The sequence below is a fragment of the Dipodomys spectabilis genome, unplaced genomic scaffold (assembly GCF_019054845.1).
Source record: "Dipodomys spectabilis isolate Male_0828 unplaced genomic scaffold, ASM1905484v1 ptg000017l, whole genome shotgun sequence".
In the NCBI taxonomy this organism is placed as follows: domain Eukaryota; kingdom Metazoa; phylum Chordata; class Mammalia; order Rodentia; family Heteromyidae; genus Dipodomys; species Dipodomys spectabilis.
In genome coordinates, this window is record NW_024870694.1 from 16,324,169 (window position 1) to 16,349,370 (window position 25,202).

Here is a 25,202-nt window from a genome sequence, read left to right on the forward strand (position 1 = left end):
TTGCTAAGTCTCAAAAGTCCCATTGAGTAAAGAAAATACATAAAATAAGAGGTCTTTTCCCATAAAGAGAATAGAAAAACTAAGTTCATAATGCTTGTAAAACCAACATTTAAAGATTACAAGCAGCAAGAGCAAGCCTGAGAATACTCTGTCGTAAGCATTCAAATTCTCTAGCTCTCTAGATTTTAGTATTTAGATTTCAGAAAAGATCTAGTTTCTTTTTAGAAAACTACTGCTCCTCTTCAAAGCCAAATCCTTGACTTAGATTGCATTTATATTGTAGAATTCTGCCATTATGACACGAAGGCCAGAAGCCCTTTCCTGGAGAAATGCTCTATCTCTGACATACATGGGCTTTCTTGTTATTCAGAGAAACAGACTCTTAAAGAACCTTGAAGTAGGTTCCCTCACAGTAAGTACAGTATATACTTAGGGGTAGTTCTAGGACATTCCTTTAGGAAGGGTGGCATTTCTGCCCTCTGCAGGAATTCCTAGGCAACAACTTCCTAAGGAGATATTTCTCATTTAAATATAACTTCTTGGCAACCAAATATTTATCTGGAAGAAATTGGGAGTGGCCCCGTCCAATCAGGCACCTGGGCTCACTCCATTACTCCAAAATAACAGGATTGTGGCATTTGGGGAACTCCTCCCCACAGAAGTTTGCCAAGAAATAGCTCAGCAATCCCCCATCAACCACCCATCCTTGTCAACACCCCTCCCTAGGCATTATGAGTGAGTGGACTGCACCACACCCAAGATCAAATCCAGGGCATTCTTGGCACAGATCCCCAGGGCAAAGTCAGGGTGTGCATAACAAAATTCTCGCCTGTTACCCTATTCATCACAGCATGTAAAAGAACTTGACCTTTGCTACGGATGGTAGTAGATCCAACGCTCCAAAGTTGTCACACTTTTCCTCCATGCAAGTAAGTCTCAAGTGACTTTGCTCCATTGGATCGAGAGGCCAATAGACTCAAATCAATTTGCCTTTAAGAGAGTGATATTCAATGTCTCACCTCTCTTTTCCACAGCAAGATTAAGTCTCCTACCAGGACTGACTGGAACACATGATCACACATTTTTCTGTGGTCCAATCTGTCCTACACAACCATATTTGTTCTAATCATTTACTCAGCATTCATTGACCACACAGTAACATACTGATGCTATACTATAAGTTGTAGGAACACAGACACATAAAGTCTTCAAAATCTTTATGACTACCATTGGCTAACCAATACAAAGAAAAGCTGTTCTGCCTTTCAGCAGAACATGTTTTACCCTCCTCATGTTCCAATTTCCAGGAAACAAATGATGGTTTCCTGAATGACTTTTCACACTTTTGCATCTTCATATCTCTTTAGCTTACTCCCCCTCCATGTCCATAAACCGAAGTGTGTTATCCTGCCAAAAATTCCTACCCCCAAAATGAAATTCCCACAATATAGTGCTTCTACCTTTCACTTACGTCTTGTCATCGTTTTCTACATCTTTAGTTTTAGTACTCAATTAGACTTGAGTTACTTGAAGACAGGATTATATATATTCCATCCTGCTTTGTCTTACAGAGATTAATAGACCATTTTCTTATTTGCATTTTATAAAACCTTAAGTGACACACATAGAGTAACTGCCGTCTTCCAACACAAAGCAAATTATGTTGGATGGAAAGCAAATGAAAGGTAATGTTGAGGGAGCACCTATGGCACTTGTCAGCTTAGCACTGCTTGTGTGTGACTTAATCCTTTCGGTTCCACAAAGTGGATGCCATTCATTCCGTTTTACATGCAAGGACACAGTTTTACGCAATTGGTATAGCACAGTCCATAGTGTCAGATCTGTGACTGGAATTATGTTCATGTTCTCAACTATATAAACATTTTATCACAGAAAACTATAAGCCTTGCCATCCCCTAATTTTCAGGAGCTGAAAAAAAAATCCCCTTCTCTGATTTTGCTAGATAGGATTAAACTGGGCTTCAACTAATAGAAAGAAAATACCACATAATGATCAGTTGCATTTCTCTTGGTAAAGGAAGAAGAAGATTAAAGCATAGGAATAGAAGTGCAGCTCCATAGAGCCATCAGGAAACCCGGATCCTCCTAGGGAGCCCTTGATACCATCCCTAGGTCTGAACCTTGATCCCAGTCATAGTCTTGTCTTAGAACATCCACATTACTGCAATGGAATATAGAATGAAGCTTCTTCAGATTACAGATATGTTATCTCAAAGCTAAAATAATAAAAAGAAACTTGAACGTATTTTAACCAACTTTATATTTGCTATTTTTTTGTTTTTTGTTTTGTTCTTTATGTTTGTTTGTTTGTTGAGATAGAATCTCACTATATAGCCCTGTAGCCTCTACCTATCAAGTTCAGGTTTTATAGATGTGCACCACCACCATAGGCAGCTAACTGCTATGTATTTTTAGTAGACTGAAAATAGAAGTTTTTTTAAATAAATATGGACTCTATTAGTGGTTGTAGGCTTTAGGACTAAGGGAAGCATGGGAGGATGTAAAAGAAGAACAAAGAAGACCTGTATGTAGATAGAAGAATAATTGTTCCTAGAAAGTTAGATCAACAGCCTAGATTGCTTCCTCACATTCTACTCATATTTTCTACTCCTGGGGCTGCAAAATGAATGCACAGATGCTCAATTTCTGCTTCAAGTATTAAAATCACAAGATATAAACTCGTGGGTCACTCTGCTCCTCACCTATTGACACAAAGTTATTATCTTTCTTATTTATGAAAGCAAAATTAGACAAAATTTATAAAATCTGAATTATTGACCCAAGTAATAGCAGAGCCTTTGTCATTTAATTTACCCACTTTCATGTTACACATGAGTTAAATGAGGACTCTGCCAAAGGAAGAAACAGCACATTAGAAAATTAGGGTAATGGACTGGGAAGGTGGCTCAGTGGTAGAGTGCTTGCCTTGCATGCATGAGGCCGTGGGTTCAATTCCTCAGCACCACATAAGCAAAAAGAAAAAACCCGGAAATGGCGCTGTGGCTCAAGTGGTAGAGCGCTAGCCTTGAGCTGAAGAGATGAGGGACAGCACCCAGGCCCAGAGTTCAGGCCCCACGACGGGACAAAAAAAAAAAAAAACAGAAAATTAGGGTAGATAAGCATTCAGCTATATTTATGAGCCAGAGTTGAACTTTCTTTTTGTATTTCTCAGTAGTAATCCTCAGTTAACTAGGATTAACGAGGACATTTGCTCTTTATGAGTGAACAGGTGAAAATGGAGTCCCTTTCTAAATGCTACCCACCTCTCCAGTCCAATAGATTTTAAACCATAGGCTATTGCTACCTCTACTCCTTGACCTCAAAGACTCCTTAGGAATTCAAGTAAACTTCACAGATCTCTTAGTCTAAAGTAAAATGCCATAGTAACAAGACATATTTTAAACATTTTTAATCCTTCCAATATCTCCATCATCACCGATAATGCCCCATATTTATATAATACCTTTTCCCCCAAGAGAAGGTATAATAAATCACCAGAGGTGATTTATGAACATTATCTCATTACATAATAAGTACTTATGCCAAGAGATTAACTGGGCAATTTGATCCATTTTATAAACTGAATCAGGAGTCCCATAGTTTCTCGGCAGTCCCATAGTTTGTGGCTAAGGCTTTCCAACTCATTTTAACCTGGAACTTCTTTACTTTGTCTTGAACAGCAGTGTAAGCAACACACAAAGAACTGATCTTACTCCGACACAATGAGGAGAGCTTATCAACACCTGAACACAAACCTCATCTCATCTTCAGTGGCCTTTAGGCCATTCATATTCAGCATACCTAAACCACACTGCCATTTCCATGTTCCCAGATGTCAAAGTCCCTCCTTCCTTCCCACATCGTCTTCCCTATCCCTAGAACACACTCTAATACCCTTCACTTCAACTCTTGATCCTCCTTCTAATCCTGACTCCAGGATTCCCTCATAAAGAAGGCTTTCCTTACCTTCCTCCTCAAATTTAGGTCAATATTCTGAAGTAAAAGCTCTGGCCTCCTAGCTAAGTTAAAGAAACAGCTCATATACCCTACAGTAGACTAGTGGAGCAAGAAAATTTGAGACACACACACACAGATATGTTTACTCATCTATGAGAAGAACATTATTTCATTTTCAGGAAAACAAATGCCCTGGTAAAAATTAATTTTTTAAGTGAAGTAAGTAAGTAAAGTAAGTCTGGCTCAAGAGAAACAAACAAGTTAGATTTAAACTATTAACATAAATGGAAACATGTATAGGATCATATACAAATATATACAAACAAATGATTCAAGTGTGGTATACTGTGAGGAGGATTCTCATGGTGTAACTCCTTTAATTAAATTGTTATTATAAAGGTGATGTACAGAAGGGTTATAGTTACATAGGTCAGGTAATGAGTACATTTTTTTCTTTTGTTTTTTCTTGTCCTGGGGCTTGAATTCAGGGTCTGAGCACTGTCCCTGAGCTTCTATTTGCTCAAGGCTAGTACATAGGTCAGGTAATGAGTACATTTTTTTCTTTTGTTTTTTCTTGTCCTGGGGCTTGAATTCAGGGTCTGAGCACTGTCCCTGAGCTTCTATTTGCTCAAGGCTAGTACTCTACCACTTCCAGCTTTTTCTGTGTATGTGGTACTGAGGAATTGAACCTGGGACTTCATGCATGCTAGGCAAGCACTCTACCACTAAGCCACATTCCCAGCCTGAATACATTTCTTTTTGAACAGTGTCACCTCTTCCCTTGTTTTCTCCCATTTTTTCCCTCCTGACCCCCACCTCCCCCACAAGGTATATAGTTCATTTTCACCATAGTGTCTACTGAATATCACTGCTGCATTTGTTCACCCTTTGTCTCATCATTTCTGTGCAGCCCTTACACTTCCTTAGTCAGATAACTCACATACAAAACAAAAGGTACAGAAATCAAAAAGAGACAAAGGGAAAAAAAACAAAATAATTTTTTAAAAACACTGTTTCCAATTCTTAGAGGTCATTTTGATAAACATCATTTTATATGGTCATATGCACATAGTTGTGGAGTCTTTGTGATCCTCTCTTAATTCATGGTGTAACTTCTCATCACAATGAACATCCAGTTTAACAAGATGAATATCAGGAAATGGAAACAGGTTTTGTCCTGGGTAGGGGAGGAAGGTGTGGACTCAACCAGGGGCAGATGAAAGGAGCAAGGAATGGCAGGCAAATAGAGTCACTACACTCAATGTACCAGGGAACTGGCGGGGGGGGGGGGGCAGTGAGGATACATAGGAATAGACAGTGAAGAATGATGGAAGGGATAATATGAATCAACATGCATTGTACTAATAAGCGGATACATTGATTTGGAAATCCTTTGTACAACTACTTTACAAGTACATTATTTCCCTCACATGGAAAGTTTACCCCTAAGATGGCTTCTAATGATGCCTACTTCATGATCTTCATGTCCTTGTGTAATGGTATGTCCTTGAGTGAATGCTGACCTCAATGACCTGTCACTAGAACACAGAAGGTAGCAGATGTGATGAGATGTCCCTTCTAGCATTCAGTTCCTCTCTTGTCCAACCTCTTTATTCTCATTCTCCTTGGTTCCTTCTGAGGGGCAGCCATGTTGCCAGTGGCGTTATGGAAAGGCCCACTTGGCAAGTCACTGTTATCTCTGGTAAATGCCATGGAGAACTCGGACCTACCAACTACCACACCAGCGAATCTGAAAGAGACCTTTCTGGGTTAAACCATAAGATGCCACAGAACCATTGGAAGTTTAACAGAAACTTTGAGAGAGGATCCAGCTAAGCATTCATATCCTAGACCCCCAAAACAGGGGGATTTTATATCGGTTGTTTTATACAGCTAAGTTTTGAGGTAACTTGTAGCACAGCAATAGGGAAATTCATGTTGCTTCTCTTTCAGAGCCCTGTCCACTGATGTAACTTTATACCAGTTACTTAAGGATTACTACTTGGTTGTGAGGTCAATGAGGTCAAAGCCCTTGGTTCTTTTATAACTGTACGACAGTACCCAGCATAGCCACCTGGCATATGACAAGTGCCCAGTAAATGTCAGCTGAATGGAACCAGTTCTCTCAACCATCATTTTTTCTCTCACCCCTGATAATAAACATAAAGTACACCTTCTACTTTTAGGCTTATAGTCTGACCTTCTTTCCATCTGCACCCACACCATGAAAATGCAAGCCAGTCATTTCATGCCAGGGAATTTTTTTCTTCCAAGTTTCCCACCCAAGCCCCACCTTCTCTAATCCATTGTCCCATTTCAGTTTTGTTTTTTAAATGTATGCGTGTGCTGGTCCTGGGGCTTGAACTCAAGGCTTGGGTGCTGTCCCTGAGCTTTTATTTCCCCTCAAGGTTAGCACTCTACCACTTGAGCCACAGATACACTCTGACTTATTGGTATTTAATTGTAGATAAGAGTCTCATGGACATTTTTTTTCCTGGACTGGCATTGAACTGCAATGCTCAGATCTCAGCCACCTTTATTAGCTAGGACTGCAGGCATGAGCCGCCAGTGTCTGGCCAATTTCAAATCTTTTTTTAAAAAAATAATTACCCAATTCTAGAATCATAAAATCCCTTTCCCTGTGTCCCCTTCCTCCAGTTTTCTCTTTTTCCCCAAACCATTCCTTACATCACTAACATCCTTTTCTTCCTGAAGGCAAATGTCAATTGTATCAGGCCCCTCCCCCTGCAACCTTCAGCATCTTACATTTGACCATGACTAACCCTCAGACTCCAAACACTATCATTTGAGGACATTCAGGAACTTCCACCACATTTTCCCAGCAGTGAGGCTTCAGACACATGGAGACTTGGCATGATCACAATCTGGGCGTGTATCTGCTTATGCTTGTACTCTGTCTGCTCAAGTTCTACTCCTCCCAAAACAACTTGCTGAGTCTCCACCTCCTGCTTGGGACTCTCTCATCCTTCCCTGGGAATTCTCTTTTTCTTCTGCATTCATGACACTTGAGCTTTCCGGTAGAGCCCTAAGGAAAACCAACGTGGGACTAACATCTGCTTCCCTATGAGGCTGTGTCCATCCTGATGGCCTGCCCGTGTGATCATGTGACCAGGGCTCAGGATGGAGACCCACTGAATACAGCGGAAACATTGGTTGGAGTGGACATCAATTTAGGGAGCTACTTTTCATTTGCAAAATGCTTCTGGGAGGGAAGGTGGTTCATCAGTGGCTTGGGGGGGGGAGGGGAAGAAGAAGAGCACACATACCTCCAAAGCTAAGAAAAAGAGGGAAATACATTGGTGCCTTTTACCCTCAGAGTCTGCAAAAGCAAGAACATGCAGCTCCCACCATGCAGCTCCCACCAGACTACTTCTTCTTAATTAAAAGTTTTTTCAGATTCTTTTGGTGCACTGGATTTTCTGGTCAGGTCAACAAAAAAAGTAACCAGCATCACTCCAATCTCCCTTCTGTCTTCTTAGCCCCACTTCTGGAGTTATGCAAGCCTTGGGGGTGGCACACACTCCAGCTATTTGCTCTGTGCTCATAATTAGGTTGTCTAGACAGGAGATGTTGCTAGAGCAATAGGAAAATATTTTACAAGGTGTTCCGCAGAACCACACTTATAACAGTGATTAGAATGCACTGACAGACGCGAAGCCAGCAGAATCAGCCTGGACCAACAAGCTGATTTCATCCAGAGCAAAGGCCCTTTGAAGCTCTAATCTGAAGAACAGGTGCCAAGTTAGAATTCTGAGGGCATACAGAAGACCCCTGGACTTTGGGTTCATGGGCGTATGGCTGAAATGGTAGGCTAATGTCTACAGATGTCCTCTGCCCTGCTTCCACATGCTACCAAAAGGGACAAATGGTCTTCTCAACTCCCATTGCCTATCTCTACAAACAGGAGGGGTGAAAGCCAGACCAGGCAGGTTGCAGGACCTTCATTCTCCTATCTACTGTATCCCTTCTATTTGCAGAATGCAAATATAAATAGCATAGAGAGATAGAAGCACAATGCTTTTCCTTGCAGGAAGATATTCTATGGCCTGGTGTCCTTGCTCAGCTTTGGTTGACACATCAATATGACAGCAACAATATTTTTCAGCAGATATCTTTGGAGATACTTTTCACAGGAGGAGTAGATTAGATAAAATAATTTCGTTCTGTAAGATGAGTGGACTTTGGGAAAATTGCTATACTGATAGAGTACAGCCTAAGTCTACAGTTTTTGTACAAAAAAAGAAAAATTCCAGGTGGTTGCCGGTAGTTCATGCCTATAAATCATACCTACTCAGGAAGCTGAGATCTGAGGATCCTAATTGGAAGTCAGCCCAGGCAGTGAAGTCCATGAGATTCTTATTTCCAATTAGCCACAGAAAAGCTTAAAACAAAGCTATGCCTCAATCTGTAGAGTGCTAGTTCAAAGCAAAAACAAAAGGGAAAAAAAGCTAAGGGGCAGCAAGCACCAAGACCAGGGTTCAAAGCCCAGTACTGGCTTACATGTGCACACACACACACACACACACACACACACACACGCACACACACACATCCTAGAAACTCCCAGAAAATAAAATGAGATTCAGCAAAGAGAAGAGAGTTATATTAGAAATATGGATCAGGATGTAGGTCCTTGGTTCCAAACCAGTGTCTTTCTACCAAACCAATTATATATATATATATATATATATATATATATATACATGTAGCACACAAAGCTCTATTAAAAACCAGATATTCCACTAAGCCATTGACTTATATTTTCCATTAAATTCTCAGCACAGCCCCTAGAGACATACCATCACACAAGCTGCATCCCTAGTTTACAAATGAAGAGACTACGAGATGAAGGGTTAAACAACTTGCTCCAGGTCACTCAGAGGAAGATCTCGCCCTGGTTCTCTGACAACCTGACTTCAGAGGTTGCTCTCCCCACTCTACCTCCCTGTTACCAACTTCAGAGGGGGAACAGAGTAAGGAAAGGGTCTTACTTACAGTGCAATGGAGGAAAAGTAAGAATTGAGTGCCACCTGGAGTTAGTGGCTCACATCTGTAATCTTAGCTACTCAGGATTCTGAGATCTGTGGATGGCAGGTAGAAACCAGCTGAGGCAGATATATCAGAGACTCTTATTTCCCATCAACAGGAAAAATAGGAAGTGGATGTATTGCTCAAGTGATAGAGCACCAGCCATGTGCAGAAAATGCCAAGCAAGTTCTCAGGGCCCTGAGTTCAAGCCCAAGTCTTGGCACAAAATGAGGGTAGAGGGGTGGCTACACAGGCAAAGATTGGAATCTAAGAACCTGAGGCTACCCTTTCAGATCCTTATACTTGTTTTCACCTGTAGGTGAGACAATGTTATTTAACCACTCAGAATTTTAACTCCTCTTATTATCATGCCTTGGGAGCATCTTGTGAAAAGTAAGACTGGTAAAGGAGTAAGAGATTTTTTTTCATCTTTAATTTTGGTACTTTACAATTTATAAAACATCTTCACATCCATGATTTGAATCTACAATCACCCTATGAGTTAGTTGGTGGTGGGGGGGGGCTCGGTGCTGTCCCTGAGTTGGAAATTGAGACCCATTAAAGGGATTTTGGTAGGGTACACACCTGTAATCTCGGCATTCAGGATGAGATAGGAGAATTATGAGTTCAAAGCCAGCCTGGGATATATAGTGACCCTGTCTCAAAAATAAAACCAGAACAAACAACAAAGAAGAGTTAAAGTTATTTGTCCAAATTCTAGCAACAAGAAAACTGTGTGGTTATGATTAGTCATGATTAACTCAGCTAGAAACCCAGCTTTTGCTTCTTCTACTTTTATGGGAGGTTAGACACAATTGGACTGTAAAAATTAGTTTTTAAGTAAAATCTGTTGATTTATCAAATTGTGATAGAAATGAGATTTAGAACTCTCTTCAGAAAAGAAATGCTTCTTAAAAATGTGACAGCAACTACTTATCCTGGAGGATAAAGCAGGTCTTTTGCTACTTCCTGGTTTTGTCTCTAATGAACATTCTCATCTGAAAAGAATCCATCTGCCTTCTTGTTACAAAAGAATGATCCTGAGCTCTTACTTTTCTTACCTTGGCCCTTCCCTGTACCTCTAAGCCAAAGGCAAACTAGACAAAACCAAACAACAGTTTTAAAGTAGAATAGATGGGATATGTTGGCTCATGTTCTGCTAAGTTTTGCCAGTCTTTCCCATGGATTAGGAGAGGTTGTAACTCCATTCATAGGAGAAGTATCTTCACCCACAGAGGGAGAAGAAATGAGAGGAAAAAGAAGAAAATCACAGAGGCAAAGGAGGGGAAGGCTCTGAATTCAAGTCCCAGTTTGTGAAAATAAAGGATAGGTTCTGAGACTCCAATATTCAATAACTGATGATGCCAGAATCTCTTAGCCTTCCTTTTAATTTCCTATAAAATGCAGTGAATCGGTCATGTATCTTCCTGTGTTGAAGATCACAAGACACGGGGGGAGAAAAGTACTTGGTATCAGCATTGTCTCCTACAGTGAGCATTGGTGGTAGGCCATTTCCCTTCCTTTATCAAGGGAGCTTACTTAGACTCAGCAGAAGCTTTTCTCTTGAGACAGTTTGTCATTATTTAGCAGCTGATTTTCCGTTGCCCCTTACTTTTATTTTTTTCCTACCTGCCTCACTTCTGACCTTCTAATGTTGACTTCATGCTTAAGAAGGGCCAATTTAGTTGGGAGCAAAGATAACAATCAAATTAATCTACTTACTTGCATGTTAACAAAAGCTTTAATCTGGGAAAGAAATCAGAACTTGTTAATACCTGGTGTCTATGAAGCATATTACAAAGTGCTTTCATGCAATGTCAATAGAACCTAACACTAAGACTGCTAATGAGGCAGAATGACTACATTAATCTTGCCTTTTAATAGATGGGGAAATGAAGTTAAGAACTCTGCCCTCACTCCTATACTAGAAGATAGTAGCTTGGTAAATGCCTCTGCACAGTATTTAAACAACCAGCCCTCAATCACACTACATTTCTCTCCAACCCCAATATACAGAGAAAACCCTTTATTGTTCACCAGCCTACCAGCTGCTGGCACTGGCTTTCTTAGTCTAACCACAGGATGCAAATATGGAAAAGCCTCACAGATTAATTAGGAGGGTTGCAATTACATCAACTCCCACTGGTAATAATTGGATGCCTTATGGGAAATTAAATCAAATATTCCATTAAAATGAAGCTTGTCTGGAAAAATAAATGAAAGAAGGCAAAAGATGGGAGAATTTGAGAATAGTAGAAATATCCAGATTTCTCTATTTACAAATGGAAGTTTAGGGGCAGGAGCTTGTGGCTCGTTTCTGTAATCCTAGATACTGAAGAGACTGAGCATGGTTCAAAGCCAGCCTGAGCAAAAAGGTTCATGAGACCGTTATCTCCAATTAACCACACACACACACACACACACACACACACACACACACACACACACACACACACATGGAGCTGTGGCTCAAGTGGTAGAATGCCAACCTCGAGTGAAAATTCTAAAGGACAGTCCAGGTTCCAATTTCAAACACCAGTGCTGGCACCAAACAAAGAAAAGAAGAGAAGACATTTTTTTCACAGGTGAAATACAACCAACCTCTAAGCAACAGATAAAGCTATTTGTTTACCTGACAATGTCAAGAGAGGAAAAAAGAAAATACTTTTTCAGAAAATTTGCTGTTATTGAGACAAAAATCTTCAAATACAGACCAATAAAAGAAAACTATGTCAATTGAACTAAAGAATATTAATACACTGTACTTGTACTTAAAACTCAATAGCATATTAATAATGACATACTAATTGCAAGTGGAATTTGGGCATTAAATATGCAAAAGTATATAGCAAGCACATGACAGTTCATGCTTTTTAGATCTAAGAGAAAAATAGATATGATCATCTTCATAGCAAGCCATGAAAAGATATGGAATAAACTCAAAAATAAATCAGTAAAAGAAATCAATCTGAAAATCCTGTGTAGTGTGCGATTCCAACTATATGACATTCTGGGAAAGATAAAACTGTGAACACAGCAAAAAAAGGGATTTGGACCTAAGAATTCCATTCTGGAAACCTATATTACATATACATTGCCCATTGAACAAAATTCCATATACAAGAATATTTATAGCAGCTTTGTTGCTCATAGCAAAAGTGAAAATCAATATATATCCACAAGAGACTTAGATTAGACTAAGATGTATTACTCTGAAATACTGAAAACAGAGAATGATCTTTACACGCTTATATAATACATCTTTACTGTATGCCATCATTAAATATTAAACATGATAGATTTATAACATGTGCTTCTATTAGATAAAATGGTAGATAATAAAGGTATATAGATGCATGCTTCTACATATGTATAAACATTTGCATATGCACATAGATGACTTTATTCTTTTATGTTTCTAACATTTCTATAAAATTAGACAAGAATGGTTGGGTGCTGGTGGCTCATGCCTGTAATCCTAGCTATTCAGGAGCCTGAGATCTGAGATCACCATTCAAAGCCACATGTGGCTAAAGCAGTAGATCATTAGCCTTGAGCAAAAAAGCTCAGAGACAGCTACCAGAGGCCTTGTGTTCAAGTTCCAAGACTGGCACACACACACGCACACACACACACATACACACACATACACAAGTAGACAAGAAATTGGCACTTCCTATGGAGAGAATGCTGCACTGAGAGTCTGGAATAGAAAAATAAAAGTGGTATTTTGTGACATTGAAATGTACTGTTATGATGTGTCTATATTATTAGAAAATTTAATATTTTAAAAGTGAATATAACAATGAATTTATGAAATAATAACTTCTTGCATCAATGAAGAGTAATATAAAAATAATTATTTAGTATGGTAGACTATTAGCTTTGTGTTAGTGTGTGTGTGTGTGTGTGTGTGTGTGTGTGTGTGTGTGTATGTGTCTGTCTGTCTGTCTGTCTGTCTGTCTGTCTGTCAGTCTGTCTGTCTGTTTGTCTGCCAGCCTATATTGGGGCTTGAACTCAGGGCCAAGTCAGTGTTCCTTAGCTTATTTCCTTAAGGCTGGTGTTCTACCACATAAGCCACAGCTCCAATTCCAGCTTTATTTTGGTAGTTAATCAGAGATAAGAGTCCTAGAAGACTTTCCTCCCAGCACTGGCTTGGAACCAGGATTCTCAGAAGTCAGCCTGGAGTAGCTAGAATTAAAGGCCTGAACCATCAGCACCTAGCCAACATGATAAGCTTTGCAAAAGGAAACCAATTATCTATTCAGGTTGTGCTCTTGTTGTGTGCCTTAAAATGAGCTCTCTCTTCTCACTAGGTTCCAGTCCCAATGCCCAAATCTTAATAAAAGGACATAAAATGGAATCTGCCTTCAAGAAGCTCACAGTTCAATGGGAAACCTTCACAGTCAGTATTAGAGGAAGGTGGTTGTCCTGATTTAGATCCAAAATGTTTAGCAAATTCATTTCTTTTCAAGATCATAACAAGAACTTACTCACTTCAACCATCCTCCTCTGCAAACTTCACCCAGTCCTTTGCTAACTGTCAACACTTCTGAGACAGTTGATTTCACCCCCCTCAGAGCTTTGGGAAGATTCCAGAGACTTACAGAGCTGTTAGTCACCTTGAGTTCTAACCTCTGATCTTTACAGAACAATTCCAGTTCTGAAAGTTGTCAAGTAATTTACCACCTCTACTCTTTTTTTAAAAAAATTATGCTTTGTTTGGAATATTATTCAACTTCATGTCTTGTTCCCTGGATAATGCCGACCCAACCATGATTATTAGCTTTAAGTCTTCTCCAGGAAAACTCTGCCTAGCTGTCATATATATTATGTCAAGAACCTTTCCTCAGGTTGCAGCTTCCTGGTGTTCATTTTGTTAGGCTATAAGTTAGTTGTTCAAAGGAGTTATACCACTGGAATTCTCCCCTGCATATACTGTACTTTGATTAATACAGGTATGTATATAGGCACATATGACTCCATGTATATTTCTTATTGTTATTTGTTTATAGTTATAAATCAGGTCTTGAAGTATAGGTCAAAGGAGGTCAAGGAGGGGCAGACAAATCAAGACTGGAGGAGTGAGAGAATGTAGACATCAGATTTGATGTATATATGTGAAAATGGAGCTTGAATTGAGAGGCTAGGAGGGATGGAGAGAGATGGGGGGGGGGATAATGGAAGGGGCAACACTGATCAAGAGACATGTTTACCCATACACCACAAGTTGAATGGAAACCACTTTTTAAAAAAAATCTAAAAGAGAAAAGCAAGAACTCTGTCTATCAGCTTTTGCCTTGGCCCAACTGAACCTCCTTACAGTAGACAGGGACATCCTAGGGAAGGTAAATGGAATGTGAGGACAGAGACAATGGTGCCAGGGATGAGCCAGTCCAGCCTCAGGGCCACCCTGCCCTGAGTCTGAGGCCAAACAAACATGATTTGGTGTGAAGATAGCTGAGCTGATGACCAATTTAAGTATATAGTTACATCGTGACAATTTGGTATTCATTTGGCCCTTGACCAACCTCATAGATATCTCAATATTAAATCAAGAACATTCCCTCCTTGTTCACAATGTTCTACTACCCTTCCCTCCACTAACTCTCCTGGTGAGTTGGTTAGTACCTGGAATCGAGTAGAACTCAGTGATGGATCTAATGAGTTCCCCTGTAGAACTTGAATGTTCCCCTGAGTTCTCAAGCATACCACACTGATGGACTGCATTGGTGATTTCCCAGCATGCCTTCACCCTCCTTCATTGCATTCCTGAGTCTAAAGCATGGTACTCACTTGTCCAGTGATATCCCTGGGAACACAAACTTGCCCAGGCAGATGCGACAGATAGCATGGAGGGGGATTTTCTGCATCTGCACACAGCTGAGCATGATGAAGTCATACTTGCAGATGAAGAGAGTCTGATCGGTGAGCATCAAAATCTTCTCCTTTTCATTGTTCCAATGGTCAATCCTATGGGAGAAGTAAAGCTGGTGACATTGCCTCTCTAAGGTAATGATGAATAGCATTCATTATCACAGGCAGAAAACAGTGAGGAGAATCACCTCAGAACCAATAAAACTAAGGAATGTCTAACTCCTCCACTCCTTTTCTTGGTCTGACCCTATGACTAAAAGAGGAAGGAATCTGAAAGCTAATCCCAAAAGGTTTTTTCAACCAAGAGCTCAGACAGAATTGACCAAAGGAATATCAACTTTGTACCATGTTGGTCTTCAACTGATTTCTACTTCTCCCTGACTTTCCTACTCTCTAGAAAACTTGTAGAGCACACCTTCCTTCAAGTACACAAAAAACACCTCATTCTACTAAATCTATATCACAAGAGTCTTTCACTAAAACATATTAATGCTAATCACCAAAAGCAGTATTACTAGCTGAAGATAAAGCAAAGACTTAATGGCTAGCACTATTTAGAGCCCATCCTGCCATACCCTCTTGGTGAATGAATGGAGTCAAATAGACACTAGACAAGTTTTTATTGGTTTGCTTTACCTCAGAAGCGAGAGCCTTTCAGGACTCACTTAGAAAAATCTGACAGTGTAAAGAATTCCTCTGAGAGAGAACAAGAAACAAGGAGAACAAGGTTTTCTGATTAAATGAGAGTGATCACACTCTGTAATTCCTGTGGCACACAGCACCATTGCTGTCTCTTTAAACACTATAGTCTTTAGGATTTAGAATTTTATGATGAATGCTTCAGTGCATATTTTGTACTAAACAATAGAAAAGGTTGATTTGCATTTGAGTTTTCACCACAATCAATCTAACCTGTAATTTTTATGGGCACTCTGCTTCCAAACTTTCCCTTCACAGATACCACAGTATAGTTAAAAACAAAAAGAAGAAGGAGAAGAAGAGGAAGAAGAAGAAGAAGAAAAAGAAGAAGAAGAAGAAGAAGAAGAAGAAGAAGAAGAAGAAGAAGAAGAAGAAGAAGAAGAAGAAGAAGAAGAAGAAGAAGAAGAAGAAGAAGAAGAAGAAAAGAAGAAGAAGAAGAAGAAGAAGAAGAAGAAGAAGAAGAAGAAGAAGAAGAAGAAGAAGAAGAAGAAGAAGAAGAAGAAGAGGAAGAAGAAGAGGAAGAAGAGGAGGAGGAGGAGGAGAAGGAGGAGGAGGTGGAAATGGAGGAAGAGGAAGAGTAGGGGATAGAGGAGGAGGAGGAGGAAGAGGAGGAGGAGGAGGAGGAGGAGGAAAAGGAACAAATTAAAAATCTTGAGTGATATCATTTCTATGTTCACTTCATTAAATAGCATCTTCTGCCTAAGGATCAAATTCATGTTTCCTAATAGAAAACCCCAGGTTTCTTATCTTGTCTAACTTCTGGCCAGGATCATCATCTCACACCAAGCTAAGAATATCCAGTGTTCAAGCCGTGACTCAACTATCTCATTCAAAATTGTTTTTATTTTTATTCCCATACTGAGGCTTGATTTCAGGACCTCACAATTTCACTAGGCTTGTTCACTCAAGGCTGTAACATTACCACTTTAGCCACATTTCCATTTCTAGATTTTTGATGGCAAATTCGAGATAAGGTTTTCACAGACTTTCCAGTTTTCAGCATCCTGAGTAGCTAGCACTAGCAGCATGAGCCACCGGTGCCTAGATTCTGAATTTATAAATTTGGCTTCTTATAATACGCTCTGATAGTATCATGACCCTTTTTCCTTTGTGGAATGCATTACATGTTTAGCAATGGATGTTGTGTGGCTACTGACCAAAGAGAGTGTGCTCTACGAAATGGAATAAAGTATGGTAGCAGTAAATATGAGCTGAATATCAACCTTATGTGTAAGACAGTGTGTGTGTGTGTGTGTGTGTGTGTGTGTAGGTGTTTGATGGTGTGACAACATAGGTATAAACATCTAGCTCTATCACTAACTCTGAAAGACTGGATTTTTAAACTTTCTGTGGCTAAGATTACCTACCTGTGAAATGGAGACAATTCTGGTATTCACTGTATAATTTGGGGAAATGATTAAGGGAAGTGATTCCCACTTAGGGTTCTAGAATTAGCTGTATTATTATTAGTAGGGACTTCGGTTACTAAGTAACTTTGATTTACCAAATATATGCCACCTCCAATGTAGTCAAAAGACAGACAAGAAAAAATTAAGAGTTGAATTAATCAGAGAGGGAACAGGAGAAAATGTGAGCAAGAAGGAAATAAAGATCAAAAATAAAGAGAGAAAGCCAGGTTCCAGTAATTCTATAATCCTAGCTACTCAGGAAACTGAGATCTGAAGATCATGGTTCAAAGCCAGCACAGGCAGAAAAGTCCATGAAACTTTTTTTTTTTTTTTTGCCAGTCATAGGGCCTGAACTCTGGGTCTGGGCGCTGTCCCTTAGCTCTTCAGCTCAAGGCTAGCGCTCTACCACTGGAGCCACAGCGCCACTTCTGGCTTTTTCTGTTTATGTGGTGCTAAGGAATCGAACCCAGGACCTCATGCTTGCAAGGCATGCACTCTACCGCTGAGCTACCTTCCCAGCCTGAAACCTCTATTTCCAATTAACCACCAAAAAACTACAAGTGGAGGGGTAACACAAGCGGTAGAGGTTTAGCTTTTAGGGAAAAAAAAAGCCCAGAGACAGTTCCCAGGCACTGAGTTTAAACCCCAGTAATAGCACAAGAGAAGAGAAGAGAGGAGGGAAAGGGAAAGGAGAAGAAGGGAGGAGAGAGAAGGGGAGGGGAGAGGAGGGAAAAAGGAAGGGAAAGGAAAAAAGAAGGGAAGAGGGAAGGGAAGAGGGAATGGAAGGGAAGGAAAGGGTAAGATCAATCACTAGGCCCAGTGCAAGGCAGTCATTGCTTAGTGAGGAGTATTAGCTCAACATCCATCCACCCACAATCTTGCTAGAAGGTGACATATGAGAGTTAATGTACTGCCGAAAGAAATAGCATAGAATCTAAGCACTCTGTTTTAAATCTCGGCTCTATGGTTTCCACCCACTTTCACACACAGCACTATTCAGCTCCTCCTCCATTTCCTTCTTGCTGTTGGCTTCACACCCTGAGTCTTAGTCAGGAAGAGATGGGGACTCTGAAATGTCTTATCAGATATCTACATAAACTTCTCTAAATAGACTGCATGTACTTAGCAGTATGGTATAAGCTGCTGCCTAATAAACCAGACTTGTTTTTAGTCTGGGAAAAAAAAAAACACTGGTTAAATGGTTTTACTGAAAATGTCAGCACTCCATAATGAGATTTATTTTAAAAGGTAAAGGATTCCGGGGAGGGGAAAAAAAGAGAATTCTTTTTAGGAACGCAGAGTGCTCTACTGTGACACAGACTCTGCATAATTTCCATGCTGGGAATGACTGAGTTCAAGTAAACACACAAATTCATAAATAGTGGGGCCACCATCTTTAACTCCTGGATGCTATATTTATTTATTTAGACTGTTCTTGAGAACTTATGGATGAAAATTTACAGTCATTTCTGTGATTCTATCTCTTAAAGTCTGTTTTGCTCTCCTGTAATGTGTGTTTTACAGAGAACCAGTAAGATCTTACTTTTGTGGCTCCAAAACTGCAGGTATCCACAAAAGATTCCTGGGGTATATCAGTGAAGAATGAACACCCCTTGGTCTGTACTGCCTAGACGCCTTCACTCATGCTAGTTGAAGAATCGGACCCTCAGTTTTACATGTTAGAGTATTCCCCCATTAAGATAGTACATTTTAAAAAGTTGCAAACGTTTGAGACACATTTATGTCACCATAGTGAGAAAGAGTAGGCCACGCATGCAGTCTACACTGTAGTCCCAATTTTATAACCATAGCAAAGTAGTGCACAGTAATGTTTCTGAGTGGCAAGATTTGATGTGATTTGTCTTGCTTTTATGTGTTCTTATTTGCTAGAGTTTTATTTTGTAATGAATGTATTCCACCTTTATGTTAAAAAGGAAAACCTCGGCTCATCCTTCAAGTTTCCAGCTTAGATGTTTTCTATTTCATAGAGCCTTACTCTTCAAGTACATGTCTTCTTTCTTCTTTTAAACACACATTCACACACACACACACACACACTCACACACACACACACATCTTTTTCAGGGCCTCCATCATGGCCCTAGTCACAATTTCTCCTGTGTTAACGTGATTTCTGTACCAGCCTTACCCTTCCCACCACATATATGAAATAAAACCCCTGGCCTAATTAATATCTGCCATGATTCCCTGTGCCTAGCATAGAGCCCACATGAGAGCAGGATTTCACCAAAGGATAGCAGTATGGAATGAAAAAAAATGGGAACAACAGCATCAAAAAAAAAGTCCCATTAGGCATTAGAGCAATTTTCCCTGGTGTCACTTCTTGTCACTGCTCTTCCCCAGCACCGCCTGGCTGCCACTCCTGAGAGAATGGAGCCTAGTTCCTCCCTGACCCTCTTCCACAATCCCACCACCAACCAGCTGTGCGTTATTTCCTGAGATGACAACAGATTCGCCAGCAGAGGGCAACAGTGAACTAGCAATGACAGGCCAAAGGATCCTGCACATTTCCAGGGACCACCCAGTAACCCAGTTAGTCAAATCATCCCCCGTTCTTTCCCAGCAGCCTCAGCCTCAGATCCAGCAATACTTTTACTTGCTCTTTTAAGACTGTCAAATCAATTTGTGGTTTGGAAATGATTTACAAGAACAAATTTCTTCTAATATTGTCTCTCTGTCTCTGTCTGGCTGGCTGTCTGTCTGACTGTCTCTCTCTCTCACACACACACATAGACACACACATTCGCATGGACCACTCAGCAAAAGTATTTTCTCTTATGTTGAATGGAGTGACTACTTGTGATTGGCAAACTAGTCTTGTACACCCCTACTCCTCTCTTAGTTTGCCCAACCCTTAGAGAGGAAGAGAATAACACGGGTAGCCCAGAGTCAGCAACCCAGGAGGAAAACACTGAATCATTCATTTCACACTCATTCCCTGAGCACCCACTGGGTTCCAAGCCATGAAGAAAATCCAACTGGGGTTGACCATTGAAACACAAACAGATGAAAAACACATGGCATTAGAGCAAAGCAATTTTCCCTCTCCCTGGGTTAAGTGGAGTCTTGTAAAAACCCTTTTCTAAATAATCCACATATTTTTTTCAATTATTTGGTTACTCTTTCGCTAGGCCTCACCAATTTGTTTAAAATAGAGACCCTCAAAGAAAACACAGCATTCTAATAAAAACCCGATGCCACAAACCTTCCCTGTTCCCAGTTCTCCAAACTTGGCTTCCTATAACTCTTTTATTTTTCTCCCGACTACCCTATACTGCCCGTCATGTTTCAGACTCTATCCTAGCCACTGGGAATAACTGAGAAAATATTACTGATTTTAAGGAATATATACCCTCTGAAATGCAAGGATAATATGTAGGGAGGAATACCATGGGTCCCTACGGTGTGCTATGACTTGACAAGTGTTGCTTAGTCCACAGGGGCATCCTCAAGGCTCAGGATTCCCTGCCCACTGCCCACAGGACTAAGGAAAAGGAGCTCAGGACGGATACTATATGATGGCTCTGTCATGTTCATGCTTGGTGAATATCTCCAAATCAGTAAAACAGAAAGTACAAAGCACAGATAATTCTATAGATGTAAGAAAAGGAAAATAACCCAGAAGAAATGATTCATTTCTTCAACACTTCTTTAACATGTCTCTCATAGGGCAGATGGAGTATCTGCATAAACAAACAGATAAGACCTAGAAATATCCATTTATGAATTCTCCAAAAGTCATATTCTTTTCCTAGTAAGAGAAATCATCCCATGGACCTGATTACGTTGTTCTAGTTGGCTATATGGGGCGGGGGGGGGGGGGAAGAGAGGGATGAGGGGGGAATGTTACTTGGCCATCAAATGATAAAAAAAAGATTTGTGAGTTCTAAAAATACAAGAAGGACAGGAAAGTCTGTGAGAGGCTTCGCTCTAAGAAAACAGCAAAAACTGATCGTAGAAGTGTAGCTTAAGTGGTAGAACACCAGCGTTGAGCAAAAATAAATAAATAAATAAGGAAAACAGAAAAAACAACCGAAGCTAGAATGTGAAACTCTGGGTTCAAGGACTAGTACTGGGAGGGAAAAAGTGCCATGGATCTAGCACTGAATGACTGAGCCAACTCTAGCTTCCAGAGCTGTGGGACCCCATCCCAGCTTTCCATCCAGCAGCTTTCCTTTGGCTCCCAGGCAACTCTGCAGCCCCTTATCACACCACCATCCACAAGAGAGTATTTTTAAAGCTACACACAAGAATCTGCATACAGCACATCCTTCACTTCCTCCTTAGAACTTCTGAGAGCTCTCTGCCGAATAGTTCAATTCTTTGTCAGCGCACCAGGAGCTCTCCAAAGCACCAGCCTCTGGGAGGGAAGGGGGAACTCTCTCCTCCCCTGAATTCATTTCAAGGGATTCACTTGATAAGAAGCCAGAGAGGTTGGCAGGGGAAATGAGGCCCCATGTTGAGGAGACAGCAGAGGAAGAAAGGAGGTACAAAAATGAATAAAGGCACACATCTCATCACCTCCATTGTCTTATTTCTTGAAAATGGAAGAGGGTTCTGCTTACTGTACTGTGTGACATAGGACTCTGGATATAGGAGACAAAAACTCCAACCTGACAAACCCTAAGGCAGAGTGGAGTCTGGGTTGGTGGGAATATGTTATGAAAATACTTGGAAGAATACCACAGAAAACTAAGAACAGAAACCATAACAAATTGGTAGTGCTAGAGACCTTTGTTTCATTATTACTATTATTATTTTTTGCCTGTCTTGGGTTTGAACTCAGGGCCTGGGCCCTGTCCCTGAGCTGCTTTTGCTCAAGGCTAGCACTCTCTACCACTTGAGCCACAGCACCACTTCTGGCTTCTTCTGTGTATATGATACTGAGGAATTGAACCTGGGGCTTCACGCATGCTAGGCAAGCCCTCTATCACTAAGCCACATTCCCAGCCCAATTTCCTTATTTTTGAATTCATGTGAATTTTCATATTCACTTTCATAGAGCTCGCATAGCTCTGTATCATCCGGTTCAGATTCTCAAGGGAGAGAATTCTGTTCTGTCTGATTTAGTTGGAATGATACATGTCAGCTGTGCCTTTGATTCACAAGCAGGCTAATAGGTTAGTTTCTCTGCCCAATCAGCTGTGGCCAAGAGCCTAAAATTCCACAGCAGAAAGTAAGATTTCCTAGTGAGAAACACTTTGGGATTGTCTTTTTTGTTTGTTTGTAGAATTATTTCTAACTATTCTCCTTCCTTTCTATTCCTTAAAACATTGTTAGGGAAGTGGGGTTATATTGATCAAGATGCATTGGACTTACAACATGATTTATGGAATTTTAATCTCCTTGCACAGCTACTTTAAAATACTTTTTTAAAATCAAAACTAATTGTTAGAAAAAAAATCTTATTTATACCTACAGAAGAATCTTGCTGGGATTTTGATAGAAATTATGCTAAACCTGTATATTAAGTTTGAAGAGAGTTGACATCTTTACCTTTTCAGTCTTCCAATCCAACACAGTGGTGAGTCCATTCATTCTGATCTCCTATGATTTCTTTCATCGCTTTATACCTTCAACATGCTAGATTGTATGCATTTTGTCACATTAATACATACATATAAGTATATCTTCTTTTTGCATAATTATAAATGCTGTGGTAATTTTAATTTTGGTTTTTATTTCTTTATTGCTATTCCATAAAAATATTATATACTCATTGTTGCAATGGATTCACCTGTAACCCCATTTAAACGTTTTGTTTTTTTCCTTACCCTCCACAAATTATACCAACATCAAATACAGTGAAAGCAGGGGTTATACCGTGGGGGAGGGACATACAAAGCAACAAAGAAATCATCTTATAAATATGTTAGAAACAATTGCATGAAAGCAAAAAGCATTTGAATACTACAAACTTTACAACTTTGGTGGGGGGGGGGAAGATCGGGTGAAGGGGGCGGGTATGGGAAGGGATGGGAAGGGGAAACAAAGGAGGAGGCAACAATGCTTGATAAGAAATGCACTCATTATCTTGCCCATGTAATCGCAACCCCTCTGTACAGTATTTTCACAATAAAAAAAATATTATATACTATTGTAGTACTATTTACTGACATAACACCATATACTGATTTATAGATAGATAGATATAGACCTTTCATCTTATAACTTTGCTAAATTCTTACTAGTTCTCAAGGTTTTCTGTATTTCTTGGAGTTCTCTATATAGACTCATTTCTTATGCAAATAGGATAGTTTTTATGTTTTTCTTTCTATTTCCTCTTCTGCCTAATTGTGCTAGATAAAACTTCCAACAGTGTAGTGAATGTGAGTCCTCTTCCTTGTTCCAACTCTTGGGCAAAGCCACAAACTTTCCCATAATACAACAGGACCTGTAAGTTTCATGCAGGTGTTCTTTCTCACACAGAACAGTTTAATATCAGAAATGCATGAACAACTGTTTTCAAATGATTTCTCTGCCTCAAATCACGTGTTTATGTGAATTTTGATTTTTAGATTGTTTATATGTTAGATTGTATCAATTGGATTTTCAATAATTCAGCCTTTCATCTCTGAAATAAACAATTTGGTCAAGGAATTTATCTCTTTTATATATTGGTACATCTCATTTGCTATTTTTTTTTAGTTTCTGAATCAATATCCATGGTAAATTTTGATCTATAGTACTATTTTTGTACTATTTTTGTCTGGTGTTAGTATAAGATTATACTAGCCTCTCAGAATGGATTGGGAACTACTTCCTTCTCTTCTATTTTCTAGAAATATTATGTAAATTGGTGTTCATATATAGTAAATTTGTGTTCACATATAATAGAATTCTCCAATGAAACCATCTGGGCCTGGAAACTTCTTTGAGGGGAGGTTTTAAATAAAAAATAAACTTCCAAGTTGTTGTAAAGCTATACAAATTCTCTATTTCATGTCGAGTGTGTTGTTTTACTGGATGTATTTTGAAAAATTGGTCCATTTAATATGTTGTTAGATTTATGTGTATAAAGTGGTTAGCTGCAATCCTATATTATTTCTTTGATGTTTGCAAAATCTGGAGTGATAGCTTTATTTCACTCCCAGTATTGGTAATTTCTGTTTCTCTTTTTTAAAATTATCTTTGCTAGAGGTTTCTCAGGTAGATAGCTCCTTTTTGAGAACTAGCTTTTGGTTTTATTAATTTTATCTGTTGGCATGTGTGTGTGTGTGTGTGTGTGTGTGTGTGTGTGTGTGTGTGTGTGTATGTTGATCCTAGAGCTTGAACTAAGGGCTTGGGCACTGTCCCTGAGCTTTTCTTGTTCAAAGACTAGTGCTCTACCACTTGCACCACAGCTCCATTTCCAGCTTTTTAGTACTTAACTGAAGATAAAAGTCTAGCAGATTTTCTTTTTTTAATATATGCATATTTATTGTAAAAATATTGTACAGAGGGGTTACAGTTATATGAGTAGGGTAATGTAGCAGACTTTCAACTGTGATCTGCAGATCTCAGCCTCCTGCTTAGCTAGGATTATAGGAATGAGCCACAAATGCCCAGGTAATTTAGACATTTTTTAATGAACGTTAACTGTTATGTTTATTATTTCCTATTGCTTGCTGACTTGGTGATTTCTTTTCCTAGATTTTTTTTTAAAAGCAAAGTTTAGATTATTGATTTTAATTTTTCTTTAATTGGAAAAAACACTCTTCCTACATCACACACATTTGGATATACTACATTTTTATTCTCCTTGAGTTCAATATACTTTTCTTTTTTTCTGAGATTCTTTGATCTCTACATTATTTAGAAGTATATTATTTGCTTTCTAAAAAAAGTTTCCTTTAATCTTTTTGTTATTGATTTCCACTTTGATTCCATTATTGTCAGAGAATATACTCCATTCCATGTTTCATTTCTTTTAAATTTGACAAGGACTGTTTGTGGTTCAGAATATGACAGATCATAATGTTCTTGAAAAGAATGAGTGTTTTGTATATTATAGGATGCAATATTTGATGAACACTGATTAGGTCCTGTTTATTGATAGTGGTGTTGAGTTTTTCTAAATCTTTACTGATTTTTCTATAGAGATGTTATATAAATTATTGAGAGAATGGTATTGTAGTCTCCATTGATTCTTGTGTACTTGTCTGTTTCTGCTTTTAGTTGTAAGCTATA

At 39.4% G+C, this 25,202-nt stretch overlaps 1 protein-coding gene across 1 annotated transcript in view; it reads right to left on the reverse strand.

Moving 5' to 3' along the window:
• Tprg1 (tumor protein p63 regulated 1) overlaps positions 1-25,202 on the reverse strand; it is a 101,139-nt gene that overhangs the window by 51,234 nt on the left and 24,703 nt on the right. The window contains exon 3 of the mRNA XM_042669380.1: positions 14,824-15,000. Within this exon, the coding sequence (XP_042525314.1) occupies positions 14,824-15,000 (177 nt within the window). The remainder of the gene's footprint in view (positions 1-14,823; positions 15,001-25,202) is intronic.